The following is a 22,618-nucleotide window of genomic DNA, read 5'->3' as shown; positions in this document are numbered from 1 at the left end:
AAATAAGTAAACGTGTAAAGAGGATGACTGATTAAAAAAGAAAACGAGAATCAATCAAAAATTATAAATCCACCGTACTACCTACTACCTATTAATATTAAATTTATTAAACGCTAAAGAGAATACACGATAACACAAATAATGTTGATCATATTAGACGAATAAAAATATATAAATATTTATTTACTAAACGCATAGTAATTAAACATACAAATAAGTCACGTGTTAAAGTCAATTGTCTCGACAAATAAGATTTTTTTTATAGAACGAGTAATTCATCATATACCCCAACAACCAAATATAACAAAATAAGATGCATAGGATATATTTATCCCAAACCCAATACTTATACGCTGTAATATTTAGGGTTTGTTTAAAATCGCTCTTAAAATGATTGGAGAAAATGTTTTTGTTCCAAATACAGGTAAAGTTCTTCCTACAATAACTACTAATTACGTGCTTTTTACACAAAGCACTAAAGTTTTTTTTTATAATATTCACTTGCACTTTTATTAAGTATTTTGAATCCAAAAATATTTTCGTAAAAGACACTTTAATCATTTTAAAGGTACTCCTGAATGAGTCATTCGATGAAACAAAGACCAACCGAAGCAATTAACTAGGGTTGGAATTTTTTTTCTTCTGAAAATCCCAAACCAAACAAAAAAAAATCCCGATCCCATACTGAAAAATTCCAAAACCGATAATACCAAATTTTTTGGGATCCATATAGAACCGATCCCGAACCTTTCGGTACGGGAATCGGGATTACATATTCAATAGTTCGGGAATCCCAAACCGAAAATATATATGTATATTTATTTTGGTTACATGCATGTTGAATTTAAGTAATTTGAGAGTAGACTATATTAGAAATAAAAGTATGAAATTAACTAGTTTCAAACTTTGAAATGTCAATTTGATTTGGTAAGAATGGTTTGGTTTTTTAATTGGTACGAAATTTCAAATTGGTAAAGATTAAAAGTCTAAATTTCAAATGATATGAAATTAGGCAACAAAATTTTAAGTCAAAGACCCAAATTTTGGCCCACAACTCAAAAATCTCAAATTTTTGCCCAAAAGTCAAATACTGAAAATGCAATCCCAATTCATCCCAAAATACCGAAAACATTTCGGAATTCTATTTTCGATTTGAGATTATATACCGAACACCCCTACAATTAACAAGGGCGCCCATGGAATTAACATATTTTTGTTCGATAAAATCTCGCTGGTTTACACGCGCAATCTCAAAGAAACCGACCAACCAACCAAAAGTCAGGTAAAAAAATTAAAATAAAAATATACACCCACTTTTTTAAATCACATATTTATCCAAAAAATTCATCACGAAAACAATAGGATCCCCAAACTCCCCATTTCCCCCAAAAAAATTAAAAACCCTAGATCTTAATTTCCAATTGATTTTTCGGAATCCAAAAGGGGAACATTATTATCCCAAGTCCCAACTGTTATTATATCATCTGTTATTTGTCAGCTTTAATAAAAATTAAATTGCACTGAATCAATCTCCAAGCTTATTAGGGTTAGGGTTTCCTCCAGCCTTGGTATTTTAGCCCCAAATTTTGGTTCCACAATTTTTGTCCATCTTTTTCCAGATTTACCCTTGCCCCATGGTTTCTGGATTTTGCTTGTATACGAGTCTCAGATGAAATTCAAGGCTGTTTGAGAGGCTGTCCTTGATTGTCATTTTCGGTTTTGTTGCTGGTGGGTACCCATCCCTGACCAATTCTTCTGTAGCAAAAGTGCTTTCCATTTTTCCCTGCTTTTTGTCTAACTGGTCCGTCTTGGTTAGGATTAGGGTTAGGGTTTTTAGATCTGTTCAATCAAATCCGTGTGCTTAATTTCTCACGGATTTGAAATTTTTGTTGAATTTAGTTTATTTTTTGAGTCAGTTTTTGGAATCAATTTTTTGTTGAATTGATCTGGTTTCTGCAAATTCTGGGTGTAGTGAATGGAAGTTTGAGCTGGATTAGCTCAGTGGGGATTGTAGAATCTTGGATCATCACGATGTAAGCCCTAATTTTATTGAAATTTAATTAATTTTCGTCTAATTTGACTTTTTGGGCAAATCTCATCTCTCTCTGTAGTTTTGTCTGAAGCTACAAAATTATCGTTAATTACAAAGGCCTGGTATTTTTAACCATTGATTTGATATATTTAGTAATATTTTAATTCAATTAAGAAAATTTCAAGTTAAATGTGATGAAATTATCATAATGTCTGTTCACTTGGTTAATTTATGTTTGTTTTCATGAATTTTTTGTGTATTGTGCATGAATGATTTGTGATGATGGTTGAGTCTGAGATCGTGTAGGTTCGGATCAAATAATATAATGGAGTTGATCTATATGATATTTAGAGTTACCTGCTCGTTTCTCTTCTTTGTTTTGTTTTGTCAGTCTCTTTTTTGTTTCGTTTTGACAGATTATTTAGTTGAACTTTTTCCTAAAATATCTTGAATATGTAAATGTTCTTGTTCAGAATTTGATGTAAATGTGAGTCGCAACATTTCTGAAAAACTAGAAAATATATTATTGTTACGAACATATGTGCTGAATTTGGTGTCCCCGAAGTCTGTTAATGCTAATGAAGCCAAATGAATTTGGTTTGCTGAAGCATGCTTTCAAAACCCTAAGATGTCTGTTTTTTTATTTTGCAGACAAAACCTTTGATTTTCTGCTAAGTTGCCTGAAGTGATTTAGTAGTCAGATAAAAACAGCGTATTTCATTATGTTGAAGTTCGTAAGCCAGAAGATAAGCGATCATCCTACTTCTGTTTTACATTAATTGATTCTTTCCACGTGACGAACAGTTTGGAGAATTCTAAATGGGGACAGAACTCATGAGAGTTTGCATACAAGAGGATAACGATGAGTTTCCTTCAGTTCCACCCGGATTTGAGTCATTTGCATCTTTCAGCTTAAAAAGGGCAAATGAAAGTGAGAAACAAGATAGTGAAAACACAATTAGTTCCTCAGCAACTGCTAGTCCCTCTATATCACAATCAGTTCAGATGGAGACTGACATTGACACTGGCGAGGTTGCAAGGAGGTCTGTTCGACACAGACAATGCATAAACCATGGGCGAAATAACAAGTCAGAGGATGAATCTGATTGGGAGCAACTTCAACAAGTAAATTTTTCAGTGCTCCTCTGATTTTATGTGTTTTAATCATTTATATGCATTTCCCTGCTTTAATTCTATACTTGCAAATGGTGTCTCATATACTACTTTTATTACAGAATTGTCCCCCAAGATCTGTTCTTCCCAAGGGGGTTATACGCGGGTGTCCACAATGTAGTAATTGCCAAAAGGTTACTCTTCAAACTTCGTGCCCTCTATTCTCACCCTTCTATTTGCTTGGTTCTTATGTAATCCTTTGTTCCTATGTTATCCTTTATCATAAGTATCTTGTTCCCACTTTACTCTTGTGAATCAGCAAACTGCCTGGGATTTTGGTATTTTGTCCTATGTCTTATAAGTTACAGAATTGATGATTAAGTCTTTGAACAGGTCTCTGCCAGATGGCATCCACTGGAGGGTCAAAGGCCCGACCTTCAGGACGCTCCTGTCTTCAGGCCTACTGAAGAGGTGCATTTTGTTACTTGTGGAATTTGAGTTATTACAGTTTTGAAGTTTGTTGGTGTATTCTTACTGGTGTTACTTGTTAATAAAAAGTTGGAGAATTCAGATTTCTGACTTGGTTTGCTACCTAATTTCAGGAGTTCAAAGACACATTGAATTATATAGCGAGCATACGCTCAAAAGCTGAACCATATGGTATTTGTCGCATTGTTCCTCCCTCTTCTTGGAAACCTCCCTGTCTACTCAAGGAAAAGCCTATTTGGGGGACCTCTAAATTTTTTACTCGAGTCCAGAGAGTCGATAAACTGCAAAATCGAGATTCAATGAGAAAGGTTCCTAAAAGCCATAGTCATATGAGGAAGAAAAGAAGAAGATGCACACGGATGGGGACTGATCATCAAAGTGGTGGCAGAGGATCTGGGGATGATGGGGGTTGTGAGGCTGAACGGTTTGGGTTTGAACCTGGTCCAGAGTTTACTCTAGAAACGTTTGAAAGATATGCTGACGACTTCAAGGCTCAATACTTCAGCAAGAACGAACATATTCCTAGTATAGGAGGTAACTTTGCTAAACTTAAAGAGTGCTGGGAGCCATCAGTAGGAAGTATTGAGGGCGAATATTGGCGGATGGTAGAGAGACCTACTGAAGAAATTGAGGTATAACCTGAGAAATTTAGGCAAATACCAGCTTCTCTCTCTCTCTCTCTCTCTCTCTCTCTCCCTCTCTCACTCTCTCTCTCTCTCTCTCTCTCTCACACACACACACATTACCCTAACCACAGTGCTTGTAATCTGCTCTAGGTTCTATATGGTGCTGATCTGGAAACTGGAGTTTTTGGCAGTGGTTTTCCCAAGATGTCCGGTAAAGAGGCCTTTCCTTCAGAAGAGCAGTACATAAATTCAGGCTGGAACTTGAACAACTTCCCAAGACTTCCTGGATCTGTTCTTTCTTATGAAAGCAGTGATATATCTGGTGTTCTGGTGCCATGGTTATACATAGGGATGTGCTTTTCTTCCTTTTGCTGGGTAAGACAATCTTTCTTCCTTACAACAGATTAATCATCCAAGGATAGCTGCACTGTCACCACCACTCATCGTATGGTCAACCCCATGCTTGCGTATTGCATGTGCTAGCACGAGCCTCTCATGGATCTTGTGATAGCAACAGCTTTTTTCTCTCTCTCTCTCTCTCTTGACAAACTTGTTACCTGAAAGCAATGCCGGCATTTATTTTTCATGCAGCCAACTTATTTCAAATTTTTGCTTGAGGCCATAGCTTATATATGTGAGACATATTATTGACGGCTGATTCTTTTTTTTTTTTTTCTATTTTTTTTTTTTTCCGAGAACAGCATGTTGAAGATCACCACTTGTACTCTTTAAATTATATGCATTGGGGTGCTCCAAAGTTGTGGTACGGTATCCCTGGTAGTGATGCCTGTAAATTTGAAGAAGTAATGAGAAAGCACCTCCCTGGCCTATTTGAAGAGCAACCTGACTTGCTTCATAAGCTGGTGAGTAACAGCTCCTGGCCTGTGCTAATGTGCTGTTTGAGATTTAGTGATTGTGGCTGGCTGCATTTACTCATTACCTCCAGTATGCGGCAAATATCTATGTTATATGCTCCTGGTCTGTGCTGATGTGCTGTATGGGATTTATTGAATGTAGTCTGTTTGTTTTTTCAACTTTTAACGTCACTCAAGGTTCCCTGGAAGTAATATCACCTAGCATTCTGTTGGAAAGACGGATTGAAGGGTCAATTATGACAGGACCTGTATGTAATCAGGATGTGGCCTTCGTTAGCTCTTTTTCATAGCTAAATAGATTCTTTAATATTGAAGACTTGGTGAATATTTTTTACTTAAGAGATGGATAACTTGAGTTATCTTACATCTGTTTTTTGCCATATTAGACGGACTTCTGTTATGTATCTTCTGTATCCTCTACATTTTTGCAGGGTTTCAAATATAACATCTGCATTTTCATTTAGTAGTTGTCATCTTTTACAAGTTTACAACTGCAGGGTTTCAACCATAATATCTGTTCTATGAAATTGTCTGTATCAAGATCGTTTTCTTTGATCATGCAGATCACACAGCTTTCACCCTCCATTCTGAAGTCTGAAGGGGTACCTGTGTATAGATGTTGTCAGAATGCTGGAGAGTTTGTTTTGACCTTTCCTCGAGCATACCATTCAGGGTTCAACTGTGGTTTTAATTGTGCCGAGGCTGTGAATGTTGCTCCTGTGGATTGGTTGCCCCATGGGCAGATTGCTATAGAGCTATACCAGGAGCAGGGACGAAAGACATCCATTTCCCATGATAAATTGTTGCTTGGGGCAGCAAGGGAAGCAGTGAAAGCACATTGGGAACTCAATTTACTCAAGAAGAATACTCCTGATAACTTACGATTGAAGGATGCATGCGGAAAGGATGGGATATTAGCAAAAACACTCAAGGTAAAACCTACTTTCTAGTTTACTACCCTGCTTACTTATTGGGAAAAGGATTTCTTTTGGTTGCCCTCTTTCAACTCTAATAAGGCCATGAGTATTGATTTCATTTTATGATACTTTGGGTAATCTGGTTGTTGCGCTGGCTATTTCACAAACAAATACTCACTAATTATATAACTGAAATGTCAACATGTTTTCCCCTGACATTCTATAATTTTTTTGCCTAGGCACGTGTTGAGATGGAGCGTGTGAGGAGAGAATTTCTCACTAGTTCTTCACAGGCATTGAAGATGGATAACAATTTCGATGCCATCAATGAGAGGGAATGCAGCATATGCTTTTTTGATCTTCATCTGTCAGCAGCTGGTTGTCATCATTGTTCCCCGGATAGATATGCATGCTTAAATCATGCAAAGAAATTCTGCTCGTGTGCTTGGAGCGCCAAGTTTTTCCTCTTTCGTTATGATATGGATGAACTAAACATCCTTCTTGAGGCATTGGAAGGAAAGTTGAGTGCAGTATACAGATGGGCTAGACTCGATCTTGGGCTGGCTTTGAGTTCTTATATTTCCAAAGACAATAAAGTTGCTAAGATATCTTATTCCTCTAGAAGTGATATACTTCAAGAGGTTAGCTCACAGCTGCAAAGCAAACACTTCAAAGATCCTCTAGGAACAGAAATCTCTAAAGAGAGTCCTATGAGTTCAGCCGGGATCATTGGTGAGACTTCCTCGCAGCAGAAGATGAAAACATTAGAAACTTTTCCTCAAGTTAAAAGAGAAGAATCAGCTGTCAACAGTTCCAAGTCAAGAATGCAGGTTTGCCAGTTGTCTCAAGAGGACATGTCATATGCTGTGGCCTCAGATGCAAAGGTATCTGGTACGAATATGGCTTCAGTTGAGGATGTTATACTTCTTAGTGATGATGAAGGAGACGATGACCCAAAGAAGCCACTTTCAGATAGTTCGAAAGAAATTTCTTCTGCTGGCCAGTTGGAACTTTCTAAGAGATTGATCAGTTTGGATGGAACTGTGAGTGCTCCTAATTCTGAGAAAGAACCAATCTTGAATATACCAGGGACTGATGCAGCAGTTATGGGTGAAAAAGGTTTCAGTCCATTACCTGGTGGAGAAAAAATGGATTCTTCGTCTCATCCTGTACACATGAAAGTTGAACAGGATCATGGTGAACAATTAGGATCTAATCCACCAAATCTCTATTTCAAATTAGTTTCTACTAAAGCAGAATGTGGCCCAAACGCTAGTGCCATCATTGAACACAAAGTTGCTAATTCAAGGAGTGACCCTCAGCCTCCACAGCCATGTGCCAGTATAAAACTTGAGAATGAGGAGAAACATGAAAAGATAAGAATTGCTGATACAACTTCAGCAGACAATGTACAAACGACAACTGGAACCTCATCGTCCAGCCAAAACAATTTGGACCGATATTACCGCCAGAAGGGTCCCCGAATAGCAAAGGTGGTGCGGAGAATCTCCTGCGTTGTTGAGCCTCTGGAAATTGGAGTTGTGATATCTGGAAAGTCATGGTGTAACAGCCAAGCCATTTTTCCAAAAGGTAAGCTGCATTTGCATTCCCTGTAAGTTGCGACTAATGCATTTGAGATACTGTCCCAACCGAGAAGATCCACATTCATGTAATTCATGTTTGTTCTGCTTGATGCAGGATTTAGAAGCCGGGTTAGGCACATGAGTGTTCTGGATCCAACTGTTAGGTGTCACTATGTCTCAGAAGTACTGGATGCTGGACAGGGTGGACCACTGTTCAAGGTACTGGGATTTTTCATTGTTTAGTGACATATTTGTATTCCTTTTCTGTTGATATCCAATCTCGAGTTGTCTGTAAAGGAATTTATATGCATATGGGAAAGCACCGTAGTTAGCATGAACAATTTCGATGAACTCCAAGAAAACCAGTATTTAAGTAGCGATGATCCAAGAAAAGTTGTCCATATTCCTACTGTGATTAAAAGTGCTAGTGATTTACCTGATCGATTATGTTATTTTTCTCTCCCTTTAGGTTTCTTTGGAGCACTGTCCAAGTGAGGTTTTCATACATAATTCAGCTGGAAGATGCTGGGAAATGGTGAGAGAGAGAGTCAATCAAGAAATCACTAGGCAACATAAATTGGGAAAAATGAACCTTCCTCCTTTGCAGCCACCGGGGAGTCTTGATGGCTTTGAAATGTTTGGGTTTACTTCACCAGCTATTGTACAGGTAAATTTGTTTGAGAACTCGTAGTTAATTCTCCTTTATGATGGGACTCGTGGAATCAGGACTTATAAGAGTTTCCGATTTATTGAACAGGCCATAGAGGCAATGGACCGAAATCATGTCTGTTCTGAGTATTGGGACTCTCGCCCCTATTCCCGACCTCAAGTACAGATTCCACAAAAACCTCAATCCAAAGAAAGTAGTGAGAACTACAATACAATGTCAAAGGAAAAAAGTGATCAAGAGGCCTCCGACAATAATCTCGTCCCTGCTGGAGTCGATACAACACTCCGAAGCCTATTCAAGAAGGCTAACTTAGACGAATTAAACTCACTGTACAGCATTTTAAGTGAGAATCGGCAACCTGCTGGTCGAGGCCTAGTGACACGACTTCTTAATGAAGAGATTCATAGTCGTCCCACATCATGATGCATTCGTTTGTCTCACAAGGATCAGAGACCAAACTTGCTCGGCCCGATTTTGACTGTAAATTCTACGTACCGATTCCAGGTTGTATTGTACATCTTTTACTCAACCTGCTCATTCTTTATGCTATAAAAATGAGGGGAAAGGGAAGAAAAGGCTTATTCTTATGTCGACATTGCAGAGTTTTGTTTTTGTCGGAACGCCTGTTTGTAGCTCGGAAGAAGTTAAAGATTGTTGGTCGATGACTCCAAATTTGACGATTTGGCATCTGCGAGCTTTATTTCTTGTAGGGTTGCCGGAAATTGTACCATCCCCGCCGGTGGTTTTGGTTGTTACTTAAAGATACTCGTGCAAAGAAAATGCTATGAGTTGATAGTGGAATGGAACATAGTGGTTCCATCAAGACTATCACAAAGAAAATGAAATTCCTTGTATCCCACTTTTGCTAGTTTAGAGTTTGAGTTGAGAGTAAGAAAAGTATAAAACGTGAGAGGGTAATTTATAGTTTTAGTTGTAGCATTTTTCATGGCAAATTCCTTAGCTATTGTATGGTTATTGGTTTAAACCTTGGCCTCCTCATTGTGTGGGAAATGCAAATTGCACCTCAAATCTCAAAGACATTCATTCCACATTAGTATATATTACATATTACATACCTCCACATGTCCTATAAGTAAATTGCAATTTAACTATTAAAATGCATGACTGTTAAGGAGAATGTCTAAATGGGGAGAAAGAAGTGGGATCAGTCGGACCACGTCATTTGGACTATATCTCTTGCAAAAGCATAAGAATCATTACGTTTTGGTGTTTCTCAAGCCATATTCATCTCATCTAGCGTGAAAGTCATCATAGTGAAATAATGCTACGATCGCTACTATTCTTGTCCAATAAAATGAGGGAGGATTCTCGCCGAATCCTCTTTGTGAGGATCTCAGGGATCCTCAAATCACATCCATTCATTATACATTGTGCGATAAAAAATTAATGTAAATTTTTTTAATTTAAAATTGAATATAAACCGCACGATATACGATAAATGAATGTGATTGGAGGATGTCTGGGATCCTCACAAATAGGATCCGACGAGGATCCTCTCTTCGTTAAAATAGACAAGAGACCAAAGAAGGAAGCCAATGGTCCCCACAAACGCAAGCGACACAGGTGAATCAAATTTGCAAACCCCAAAAGACATGAATAGTCATAAATAGTAAACCAATTGGACAACCAAAGAAGGAAATATATCACCTCACCCACCTCGTACGGACGCACAGTAATCTAATCCAACCGTCCTAAATCCTCCACGTGGCCCTCTCTCCTTCCCTCCCGAAACGAACAGAGGACAGAGGATTTAGGAAGGACGACGATAAGCGCGCTCTTGCGGACACGCAGCACGAGTGTCCACGTGGAGGAATCCCCTTGGTTGGCTTGGGACCCCGCGTCTAGGGCGGACGTGTCGCCCACCTGAGTCCGTAGATTGCGGGATCCTTTTTTTTATTCTTTCATTTTCCCTCCCATCCGATGGTACGCTTGCTTCGATTATTGTGGCAGCTGGCGTACCATGAGAGGCCCCACCCGTCACCGCCTTCTGTGTGCGCGTGACAAGCACGCTAGATGCAACGGTTCTTTCCTTCCTGTATCCTGACATTGTCTAATCACGCCTATTATTTGCTAATTAATCTAACTCAACGTACATATTTAGTTGCGTTTAGCACTATTCGTTTTCGCTTTGTTGGAGTAGGTCCGGTTTACTTTGCAGTGAATTCGTACTAATTTGTAATACATTTTGGTTAGTTAACAACTCGTTCGACTCAGACCTATACGACATGATTATGCGAAACTTCATTATATATTACCGGTTCGAATAACGGAATTTTGGTCTATATCAATATCATAAACATGCCTGTGCAAATATCTTATCGTATTTGTGATTAGAGAGTGTATTATAAAGAAACTCAGATTATATATGGTCCAATTTCAAGTGTTCTTTGGAAAGCTTATTATCCTTGTGATGCTCATGCATGTTGAAATGTTGATATTGGTATTATTAATTGTTCCTTAGGCTAATTAAGGATTACGGCTTAATCTTGGGTCTAGCCTGAAATTTTTTAAGCATTAATATTGCATGCATTGTGTTGTGGGGGTACTTTTGACTGTTTGGTATGATAGGCGTTAATGTATAGTAGAAAAACTTGTCTTGGAGAGCTATAAATTCGATTACATTGTAGAATCTTTTTAAGTTTAGGCACGACCGATAAAATAAATTTCTTGTTAACAATGAGATGCATGATATGTAAATGTAATAGATCTTTATACGCCGGCAAAAATGTATCTTTTTTTTATTATTGATCCATCAGGAGAAATGGATAATTTTTTAGGAGATGCTTCAGAACTGGACGATTTTGATATGTTTATCAAAATTCAAGCATCAAAATAATTGGGAAAGATAAGGGATAATACACCACAAAGCGCAGGTATAGACATGTTAACTACTTTTCGAACAAAATTCATGACCGCACCAACTAATTAGATTTATCATAATCCATTTGGTTGGAACAAAATACAGATAAACCTTCAATACAATTAAATATAGATATATAAATCGTTACAAGGTTACAACTTACAAGAGATGGAAAACAAGGATTTGAACTTTGTAGTTCAATTGGTTAAGAATATTAATTATTGCATTCAAAGTTTTGAATTCAACTCTCCCTCTCCTATTCTTGCGTGTATATAAAATAAAAATAAACTATATAAATGATATGTGAGAGAATTGTAACTCAAGTAATTAATAGCATTTGCCCTGCACTTAAAGTCTTAGGTTATATCCCCCCCCTCCCCACGATTGCTTGTGAAAAAAATGGTCATTTAGATTGAGGTGCTTCATTACCCCATTTATTAGACTAAACATCTCTATTGTTTCGTATTTTGGTGCAACATAGATTTTAACTAAGAAAAATGCTACCGAGATCATATTTTTGTGTGATACTGGTGTACCATCTGATGTGATAAGTGATGTGTATACATCACGTCAATTAATGAACCTATTTAATTGAATGTTATATAATTGTATGCATCACTTGCCACATAAAATGATACACTAATCTAGTTTAAAAATATTATCTCCCTAGCATTACTCTTTAACTAAAACAACAATTGTCATTGGGTTTAAGGGAATCTTTATGAAACACTCTCAGTACTGTTCACTTTCAAAGAAAATAACATTTTTACCTTGAGAGGTCACTCATGATACTATTCACTTATACCTTTATTTTATCATTTTATTTAAAACTAAATTTTTTTTAAAACTTTTCGTTAATTTTCTTTATGTTGATTTAACGCACAGAATAATAATTTTGGGAGAAAGAAATTTCCTACCATGTAGCATTTTGAAATCCCCAAATTCAATTACACGAAAATAAATTAATTGCGTTTTGGAGGGGTTTTGGCTCCTTGACGTGGCAAAAGAGAATAGGTGGAAGTACTCTAAACACCAACAGGATCCTTTTCAGATTTTTGGTGAAGATCATGGAAATCTGTGAATCTTATTCGTTTATCATCCATCGTACGATCAATTTTTGTTAGATATTGTTTGTGTTTAATTTTAAATAAAAATATTTAAAATAACTTATGACTGCACGATGTATAATGAACGGACACAATTCACGAATTCCCAAAATTCTCACAAAAAAGGATCCGGATTCCTCTAAACAAAGCACCAATATGAAAACATAAGGTCATTTCCAACCGAGGGCTGGCCAGATGGCTCGTTTTAGCCCTTTGGCCCTCTAAGATTCTCCAAGATATTAATATTTTAACGAACAGTACAAGGCCATATTTGCCTCTGTCTCCAACCGAGGGCCAGAGAGCTCGTTTTAGCCCTGCCACAAAAAACCATCTTCAACCAAGGGCCAAAGGGCCAAACATAATTTATTATTTAAATTTAAAAACTACAACTTATATTTAAAATTATTTTTAAAAATTCCTGTCGGTTATAACCGACATGAATACATTTGTATTAAATAATATAAACAAAATCATGTCGGTTATAACCGAAAACTATATTTTCGACCCTCTGGCCCTCTGAACCCTTCGGTTGGAGATGGCCTAACTAAATCTCTTGCTAACTCATAACTTTTTAAACACACCATAGCCATAAATAGTCATACCTATCAATGATATGATCATAATCTTTATATATTGTGGCCAATAATTGTGTGGCAATGCATATGGATTGTTCAAGTTCAGCAGTACAGCTCTAAAACTAAATTATAGATGACAATCTAGGGCATCGTTTTTTTTGGGGGGGGGGGGTGGGGGGTGGGTGTTGGTGTTTCACATGTTCTCGCCAAACAAATTTCATTTTTTAATCTGATTAAACTACACTGTATTCATATCTTAAACCAAAGAGTTCAATTAGGTCTTTTAATCAATGCATGCTAGGCTTGTTTGTTGCCCCATAAAAATCAATTAATCAAGAAACAAAAGAAAGATTCTCAGTGCATAAGTAGGTTTTGCACACGCACACGATACCCAGACGCCCACAGAAAGAGAGACATAAAGATGTCGATTTCTGGTTTCTAGAGCTTGCGTCTTTAGAGATTGAAAATATAATATTAATCTAATAAAACCCTTGAAAGGTGACATTTTAAGCAGATCAGATACTCGTAAAACCAAAGGGGGTTTGCCCAACATCGGCCTTACCATACCAGATATGCAAAGAAATTGATTAATTTAAAGACTTGTTTGTCCAGGTGGATTAGAAATACATAAGAGTACAGAGTTCCAAATCTCCAAATTTCTCATTATTATTGCCTAGAGATTTGTCTTTCGGCTGGCATCACCAACAGCAAATAATCTAGGCTGTCTTTATGCCTAATTATAGATCTAATAAGATTATCTTTAAACTAATACCTAATCAGATTTGACTGCATTTAGGCTCGTGAACTTTCCACTTCTATAATTACCAGTCATTCATGAATCATCCAGAATAATTTCTTTTCATAAATATATATATATATAGAGAGAGAGAGAGCCTAACAGCAATACTGTCAATACATAAACCAAAATGGAATTGAAATCACATTTGATATGTGGTGGTTAATATTAATTATATGAATATAGTCACCCACTAGAGAGGCAAATTGGGGTTTAATTTGATTGATAATGGGAGGGAGTAGGATTATTTTCCCACATCTTTCCATCTCTCCTCTTACATTTTCTATTTCGTTTTTCTTTTTCTATAAAAAAAATTAATACAAAATGTTAACGTGGTTTACCGTGACCGTTCAAATAGGAGGGAAAAACAGAGAATCCTACTCCTAATGGGAGAAATCCACTTAAAATTTTGCATTAAAGCTTTAGATATTATATTATAAAAGAAAAGAGAGATAAATGATTCAGAAAAATTAACTAAAATCATTAATTAAATCTATCAAAATCAATATTGATAAGTATCGACGACACTTTAAAAACCAATCTTTCAAAATTTAAATTTGAAAAATGATTATTTTAATAAGCAGAAACAAATAACTGATATGGAAATCTACTATTAATTCATCGACGATCTGATATTGTGCTTCAAGTACAATAATGCATCATATATATCTACCACTAGCCTCCTACCTACTTAGCTTGTAATTACATTGGCACCCACTACTGATCATTTCTGATCCCATTTTACCCTAGAGACTTGACACCTAGAAAATTCTGATCACTAAAAAGGCCGAGCCCCAAACCCCAAAAGTATGCATTTCCCTTTCTTTTTCGGACACAGAAAAAAGCACTTACAATATTTCAAGAACATATTACAAAAGAGTTCATTAGACCATTTCCTTTTTTGTGCACAAAAAGGGAACAATCTAACTAGCTAGAATATTATATTTATCGATATAGATATATAGAATAATATAAGACAAAGAGGAATATTATACCCCAAATGACTGCTACTGCATTTTTGATTAATTTTACTTTAATTTCTTCCCTCTGGACTAACTTGTAGTTGTAGAAGCAGCAGAACTTGTGATCATGGCCGTACTCATGCTTGACTTTGGATTGTTATTGTTGGGCCTCTTCCTCTTCTTCTCATAACTAACCCCTCTTGCCTTTGCCTGGAAATCACGAACTTCACGCAAGTAGAGCCTCACAACTCTGGCTCCAAAGGGATTGCCCTCAGGCTTCCCCCCGTGCTCATCATAGGCAGCTCGAAGGCGGCCAATGAGGGCATCCAGGCTGCCCCACGCCTGCCTCAGCGGACAGGGGCAGGGAGCAGGTGGGTTTGGGAGGCCAAAGAACGGGCAGTTGTGGATGTGGATCTTGGTTTTGCCAAACTGGTCGAGGTACCGGAGGAACTCCAGTACGTGGGCTCCGCTGCACATCGGGAGCGACAGAGGCGGCCTGTGGTTCCGGAGGTACTGGCAGAAGGTGTTCCAGTCCCGCCGCTTTTGGTTTTCATAGCGACTGGGAGTGGTGGGAGGAGTGGTGGGGGTTGTGGATATTGCTGAGGACGGTGGTGGAGAGATCATGGCCCTGGTATTGGTGATTATAGGGCTTTCAAAGGTGATGCTGGGGCTGTTGGAAATAGGGTTTGAAACTAAATCCATTGGTGAATGAAAGGTGAGATTTGTAGGGTTTCTCTCTGGATCTTGATCTTTCTCACTCTAGGGTTTCTCTCTCTCTACCTCTCTCTCTCTCTCTCTCTCTCTCTCTCTCTCTCTCTCTCTCTTTCTCTCTCTCTTTAGTATTGTCTAGCTAGATCCTTGTGAATGAGGTTATGAGTGAGAGTATGAGTAGGTAGTGCTTCTAGAGAGAGAAAGAGGTTTTGCTTCTTTGGATGAGTAGAGAGAGAGTGACTTCAGCTGAGGTATGAAATTAGTGCAAATGAGGAAGATATATACCCCAAAAAAAATGCTAGATTTTGCTTGGATTCCTTAAATATAATTTGTCAGACTGAGAGAGATGGGAAATAATCTTGGAAGAAAAGATGGTTGGGGGAGATGTTTGGAACTTAATTAAACTTAGATTTTGGGGATCAATAGAGAAGAATCTACTTCATCATGACTACTATCTTTTTGGGGAAAACTTAGTTTGAATAACAGTCAGAGTACTGCTGCAAGAAGATGAATGATTTCAACAAGGAACAACTTCAGAGATCGTCACCTCCCTTAATTTCCATAAAATATTTTGCGAGAAAGCGAAAAACCAGCTGAGAGTACTCACCCATTAATGGAGTTAGAGAGAGAGAGAGAGAGAGATTTGAAGTACTAACCAAGATTTCAAGATCTCAAGACTTGAAGAGTGATGAATGATGAAGTGAACTAAGGGAAGAGAGGAGAGGGGTTGCAGAGTCTGTGTTCTTGAGGAATAAGAGTTGAAATAAAGTTAGCAGGAACAAGTAAAGTTAACAGGAAGTGTCTTCCCTTAATAGGACAAGTTAGGCAGTGGGCAGTAACTTGATGGTGACCATTGGCTTACGGACATTTATACGAACACCAACACCCCCTCCCTTAAGCGCGTACATGCAATCACACAGCCATCCCACTAATTTTTTTTATTTAAATCAACATGGTCAGGAGAATTCTTTTCAGATTTTTTTTGTGAAGATTTTGAAAATTCCTAAATAATATTTGTTTATCAAATATTATGTGATTAAAATTTATTTTAAATATTTTTAGTTAAAATTAAATATAAATAATACTTGATGAAAATTAATTGTACGATATACGATGAACCAACATGATTTGAAAATCTCCAGAATTTTCACAAAATTAATCTTGAGAGGATCCTCATTCGGACTAATGAAGGTTGCTTTTCTGTTTGTACGGATTGAATGAGGAAATGCTTGATAGCAAAGTTACATAGCTACAGATTGATCAGTCACGGACCATATATAATACATGCAGGAAACTTCTAAGCAATTACATTTTTACAATCTCAAGTTAATTAAAACAGTGTCTTTTTCTTTTGCACAAGTTTGAAATTGAATAACCCTTTTCATAGTGTAATTATGTTATTTTTTATCGCTAGAATTGAAGGGAAGAAAAAACCTCCCCGAAGTATGGTGCATTACAATTACTATTATTAGGTTTAGTAAGTTCTAAAATAGAGATTCTTGTTATTTTAATCCAGTGTTTTATCTTCTCACTCATTTTTTAATAAAATTTTAATTAAAAGTTTACTCATCTGTAAAACAACCAATAAAAACTTTAAAAGATATATAATATAATAATAACAAGTTGGACGCGAAAATGTAATAGGTCTCCTAGACTTGCAATGGTTGTGAGAGGAATTGACAATATGTAAGCTGAATTTGCCAAAAAAAAAAAAAAAAAGGATAAGGATAGAAGGATATTTGAAACGAAAAAATACAAATGCCGTGTCAAATTAAAGGGTAAGAAGCTAGCAACTGATGATGATTGAATATTGATGGTAGTTATTAGAGTACATAATCACACAGCAACAGAGCATTTGGAGGGTCATTCATTTGCTGATTGATGTTATATGAGACTTCGTTGTTAAGAAAATAGCATTTCAACTTTTTTGGAATACAGATATTAGAAGTTATTTTAGGAACAATAGTGGATGAGAAAATAATCATTTCAATTTTTTAATTTTTATAGTGGATGAATTTATAATGTGAGTAAAAAAATAGAACATTGGAGATGGATCTAGCAGCTTTCTTATAGATCAAATGTGCAAAGTTCAACTGAATTTATTTTTCCTTGCCATCTAACTTTTTCAATGATTTATCCACATTGAAGACACAAAAAAAAAAAAAAAATATTACTTAGCCTAAATCTTTTCCATCCAAAGGTAATCATAATTAATCTTACGCAAAAGGGCAAAGTGGCAAAAAGTCGTCAAGAAAATTGTGGCACTGGAAAAGATGGAGAGCAAGTGCTGCATACAAATTCCCACTGTAATCAAACGATCAAGAAAGCAACAAATCAACGAGGAACCTTCATAGCAAATTCCTCGTATAGCCTCATCCAAAATCTCATGGTTCATGTCCCTTTAGAATTGACTCTTTAGCTGTCGCATGCATGCAAATTAGCAGAAAGCAACGAATGCTTATGCTTTTAGCAAGCAAACAAACAAAATTGTTTTGTTAATCCTTTTCTAGCGCATAATGTGTGTCAAGATTAGTATGCTTTAAGACTTGTTTGGAATTGGTTTTAAAATGATTGGTGCTTCTTGCATGAAGTAATAAAGTGTTTTTCTAAAATTCATTTGTCATTTTACTAAAGTTTGGTTTCAAGAATATTTTCATTAAAAACACTTTCAACTATTTTAAAAATACTTTCAAACAAACTCACTGACATGTCCAAAGCAACAATATAGCTAGTTCATTACTTTCTTTTCTTTAGGGTAATAATTATTCCATGGCATTTATGGCTTGAAGCTTGCTTCTTGACAGTAGACTTGTTTTTCTTTACTACGGTACTTAATTAGTGATGTTATATACTGATTACAAATTTACAATAACAGTTTTCTACCAAGTAATTGCATCATATACAAGTTGGTGGTAACGCGAAAAACCAGAAGAGATAGATAGACGAGCAAGACAGTGGGCTACACCGTTGGTTTGGCGGCGAACGTAGGTGCATGTATTCTTCAGAAAAGATTTGACAAGTAGGTTCCCACGGACTGGAATTGAAAGAGACGCAACTTGAAGAACATGGCAAAGAGCTTGAGTTGAAACAAAAGCAATCTGGTTTAAGGGTTGAATAACACAAAAAAAACATTTGGATTCACAAGAGAAGTTACAAGACTGTTTCCATGGACTTCAAATGAAAGGATGGCAACTTGAAGAACAGGCCAAAGAGCTCGAGTTGAAACAAAAATAATTTTGATTCAATGGTTCAAGAAAGCCAGAAGCATTTGATTTCGCAACAGACGTCGTTACATGAATGCTTCCATGGACTTGAAGTGAAACAGAGGCAACTTAAAGAACAGGTCAAAGAGTTTGAGTCAAATCAAAATGTTTTTGTTTCGATAATGCAACTACACCAACGACATTTGGATTCCAAAATGAAAATGGTTGCAAGAACATTCCCATGGACTCCAAATCAAAGGGAGGCAATTTGAAGAACAATGCAATTAGTTTTGTTTATGTTATATATGCTTCTCTATCACTGTCAGTGAGGACTGTGGAGTCTATTGTTTTTATGATTTGAGTGTCTGTTGTGTGATATTTCAAGGAGGTTCGAGGACCAATGAGATTTGGATAGACACATGAAGGTGCACAAAGGAAAAGGGAAAAAAATTCAAAGGAGAAAAAGTTTGCAAAAGCAGACAATTAGGGTATGTAATTGTCATATAATCTGATCGTTTTTATTGTCTTTTTAATGTATAATTTCTATTTTAATTGAGGACCAATATGATAGTGGTATCAATTTTTTCTTAACGTACATGCCTTCTTGTTTCTTCTTCCTTACCTTAAATATTAGTACAACATAAAAGCAATTTATCCTAAAATCATAAATGAAAGCACTTCAATTTATTATCGCTCCTTCACTCCTTGTTGCCCCAAACTTCGGTGTTCAAATCCACTTCCAACGTGAACCACGAGCTAGTAGTTCAGTGGTAAATAGCGAATTACAAGATTTTCTTAAAACTAAAAATTGGAGGTCTTGAGTTCGAAACCCACTGCTGGTATGGAAGCCAGACTTGTGGCCACGGAAGGCTAAAATGCTTATGTAAGTCTTACCGGCCCCTGGAAATGGTGAATAACTGTGACTTGTCATCATTTGTCTTCCCTTAAAAATTAAAAAATAAAAATAAATAAATAAATCCACTTCCAACATGTAGAAACATGCAGCCCTTGGATAAGATCCACTTATGAAATGTGTTGCACTTCTTGTGCACCTTAGAGCAATTTCGCCCATAAAAAAATGCGTCAGCACCCAGTCTATTTAATCCACTTAGTGAACAGTGATAGACCCTAATAAACAGTAATAGCCAAAAACATTTCCACCTCTAACAAAAAATAGCCTAGTCCATTTTATTAAAATATTATTATTATTTATTATAACAAAAAATAATTTTACTTTTAATTTATGACTTTATAAAAAATAAAATATTATTATTATTATTAAAATATTTTTATTTTCTCATTCCCACCGCCCCTGCACTTCCCTTCTCGTCCACCTGCACTTCCCTTCCATTCCCACGCCAAATCCACACCCCTTTCGTTCTCATCTTCCACACCTCTTCCTCATCCCCACCACCGTCCACCCCTGCACTTCCCTTCCACTTCTTTCTCAACTTCACCGCCTCTCTCCCTCATTGACACGCCACTTCCTTCTTTTGCCATGCATGCACTCTCAACTACCACCGCTTCCTCCTTCTTCCTCTAACTCTAAAAGAGCAATGAAACCCCAAACTCACCGCCTATCCACATGTCACCATCACCCTACCAAACCCATCACCGGATTCTACGCCCCTGCCTAAGCGAACACCTCGCCGACCTCGACTCCGCCATCATCGCCAATCACCATGAACCCCCGACCCAAAACCCCTATTCCAGATAAGCAAGTCATGTTCTGGAATGAGACAGGAATTCGTCAAGCAACGCCCTTGACCGGACCTGGCACGGAAAAAAAAAAAAAAAAGATGGCTGATGTCACGCTGGGGTCAGATGGGCTGGTCCCAATGTCTGTCAATTCTAGGCTGGCCTGGAGACCAGCTTGGGCTGGGTGCCTGCTAATCTGCTGGGCTGGAGAGGCTTCCCTAGGTGATGGGCCATTTTTTTGGCTGGGTGCCGGCCTATCCTACCCCCGGTGGAACTGCTCTTAGTGACTTAAATGCCGGAGATAAAATAAAGAAAATTGTGGTCGACGACGAGTTGATAGATGAATGGGTGGTTGGGAGTGACGCCTGAGAGGAGAAAGGAAATGGAGATGGTCGAGAAGGAGTGAGTCAAAGATGCGTGCCTCCAAGTCATGATGACGCTAGAGAGGTTCAAGAGGGAGGAGTGTGGCGGTGAATGGTGATGTCGGAGAGAGCTTCGAAGGTCCAGAGTCTAAGGTACTAAAGTCATCTCCAACCGATCCGACCAAAGGGCCGAAACTAGCCCGAAATGACACGAAAATCGTCTTTAACCAAAGGCTAGACCAAAGGGGCCCTACCAGGCCAAAAATACCAAATCAGGCCAACTGGTTGGCCCAATCCAACCAACCAGCCCCGGGCGGGCCCAATGTTTGAACTACAACAACTAGCTAACGTCAATGTGACGCCAGCTAGCTAACGTCAGCGTGACGCCAGGTAGTAGTTGGATTTGATTTTATTATTATTATTTTTTTTTTGACGAATTTTTTTAAAATAAAAAATAAAAAATTCTATTTTTTTTCTTATAACTACCTAAGCCATTAAATAACCTCAAACTTAAACAACATTAAACAATATTAAACAACATGAGACTTAAACAACATTTAACAACATTAAAAAAAATATTTAACAATATAAAACTTAAACGCCTACTCCATGCTTCTTTTGGCCCAAAGATGTGCAACAAGATCCTGTTGTAGGTACTTGTTTGTGGCCTACGAATGTATCATCCTATGATGTCTCATGTACTCATTTAAAGAGATATTACCGGTTCTTGGATTTAAAGGTAAATTAGGCTCATCATATATTTTTGCACGAGCCCTCCTTGACCTATTTAGATCTTCTTGGTCGTCATCAGATTGTCCATCAATATAGCCATCTTGCTCATCCTCCACAATCATGTTGTGTAATATGATGCACGACATCATGATGGAGTTCAATTTTTCTTGACTAAAATTCCCACAACCAAATACAACTCGACACGTGGTACTCGAAATCCTATCCGAAAAATTATTGAGATTTCTTATCGACATGAAATCTGCAAATTTACTCACATATCGACACGTGACACTCAAAATCGGAGATGTAAAATTATTGAGATTCTATATTGACAAGAAATCTACAAAGTTATTCACATATCTACACATGGCACTCGAAATTCGAGATGTAAAATTATTGAGATTCCATCTCGAAAAATTATTAGGTAGTTTAATTTAAGTAACCATATTAATTCAATTAAAATAATAAATTATGTTTGGCTTATGGCCCTTTGGCCCTCTCGGTTGGAGATGATTTTTTGTCACAGGGCTATGTCTGGCCTATGGCCCTTTGGCCTCTCGGTTGGAGATGGTAAGAAATATGGACTGACACTATTTATTAAAATATTAATTTCTTGGAGGGCTATAGGGCTAAAAGGAGCTCTCTAGCCCTCCTTTGGTTGGAGATAGCCTAAGGTATCCATGAGGAAGTGAGGTGAGAGAGAGAACCGAGTTTTAAACGAATGGTTGAGATTTGAATCTCAACTAAATTCAATGGCTATTATTAATTCAACTATATATAAAATTTAATCAAAATATTTATCAGTTTGGTATGGGATTACCGGGATATGGTACTGATTCCCATACCAAATTTTTAGTGTTTTTCGGTTTACCAAACTTCAGTATAGTTTGGTTTCGAAATTTATCAGTTCAGGTTCGGGTTTTTGGGTTTTTTTTCCAGCCCTAAATCTGATTAGGAATAATTTTTCAGGCGAGAAAATATTTTTTGGGTGTTAACTTCTAATGCTTTGCAAAGAGCAAGATCATTTTTTTTTTTTTAATGACAACTGATGGCAAGCCACAATTATTCACTTCTTTCGAGGGTCAGGAAGACTCGTAGAGGCATTTCTCCTTTTGGTGACAAGTCTGGCTCCCACACTAACAGTATGTTTCGAATATGAGACCTCTAGTTTTTAATTTTAAGAAAATTTCGTAATCCGTCTTTTATCACTAAACCACTAGCTCGTGGTTGCAAAGAGTAGGATTTTGAAAGGCCACTTTTTGCAAGGTTGGGGATCTGATGAAACTT

At 37.1% G+C, this 22,618-nt stretch overlaps 1 protein-coding gene and 1 pseudogene across 7 annotated transcripts; one reads left to right on the top strand and one right to left on the bottom strand.

Annotated features, from left to right (window-relative positions):
• Nucleotides 1-1,212: 1,212 nt before the first annotated feature.
• On the top strand, nt 1,213-9,341 carry LOC137722669 (putative lysine-specific demethylase JMJ16). Of its 6 annotated transcripts, none has more exons than XM_088693130.1 (13): nt 1,213-1,282; nt 1,973-2,033; nt 2,684-3,157; nt 3,268-3,339; nt 3,539-3,616; nt 3,748-4,266; nt 4,411-4,635; nt 4,962-5,123; nt 5,699-6,067; nt 6,292-7,642; nt 7,751-7,854; nt 8,105-8,302; nt 8,393-9,341. In XM_088693130.1, exons 3-13 carry the CDS (start codon nt 2,852-2,854, stop codon nt 8,726-8,728), a joined length of 3,720 nt encoding a protein of 1,239 aa, XP_088549256.1. In that variant the 5' UTR covers nt 1,213-1,282; nt 1,973-2,033; nt 2,684-2,851; the 3' UTR covers nt 8,729-9,341. The 6 variants fall into 6 exon arrangements, with proteins under 6 accessions (XP_088549256.1, XP_088549257.1, XP_068317828.2 ...); XM_088693131.1 differs by having other exon boundaries at nt 1,221-1,282; nt 2,837-3,157; XM_068461727.2 differs by lacking the exon at nt 1,213-1,282 and adding an exon at nt 1,326-1,728 and having other exon boundaries at nt 2,837-3,157.
• A 4,917-nt stretch (nt 9,342-14,258) lies between these two features.
• Nucleotides 14,259-16,132, bottom strand: LOC137723377 (protein LIGHT-DEPENDENT SHORT HYPOCOTYLS 1 pseudogene; annotated as a pseudogene). The gene has a single exon (XR_015961904.1). The product of XR_015961904.1 is annotated as a protein LIGHT-DEPENDENT SHORT HYPOCOTYLS 1 pseudogene (transcript).
• Between the last annotated feature and the right edge of the window lie 6,486 nt (nt 16,133-22,618).

The sequence above is a fragment of the Pyrus communis genome, chromosome 4 (assembly GCF_041283825.1).
Source record: "Pyrus communis isolate YQ-2024b chromosome 4, ASM4128382v1, whole genome shotgun sequence".
In the NCBI taxonomy this organism is placed as follows: Eukaryota; Viridiplantae; Streptophyta; class Magnoliopsida; order Rosales; family Rosaceae; genus Pyrus; species Pyrus communis.
The sequence above is the reverse complement of the archived record's forward strand: the minus strand, read 5'-3'. Positions and strand labels throughout refer to the sequence as shown.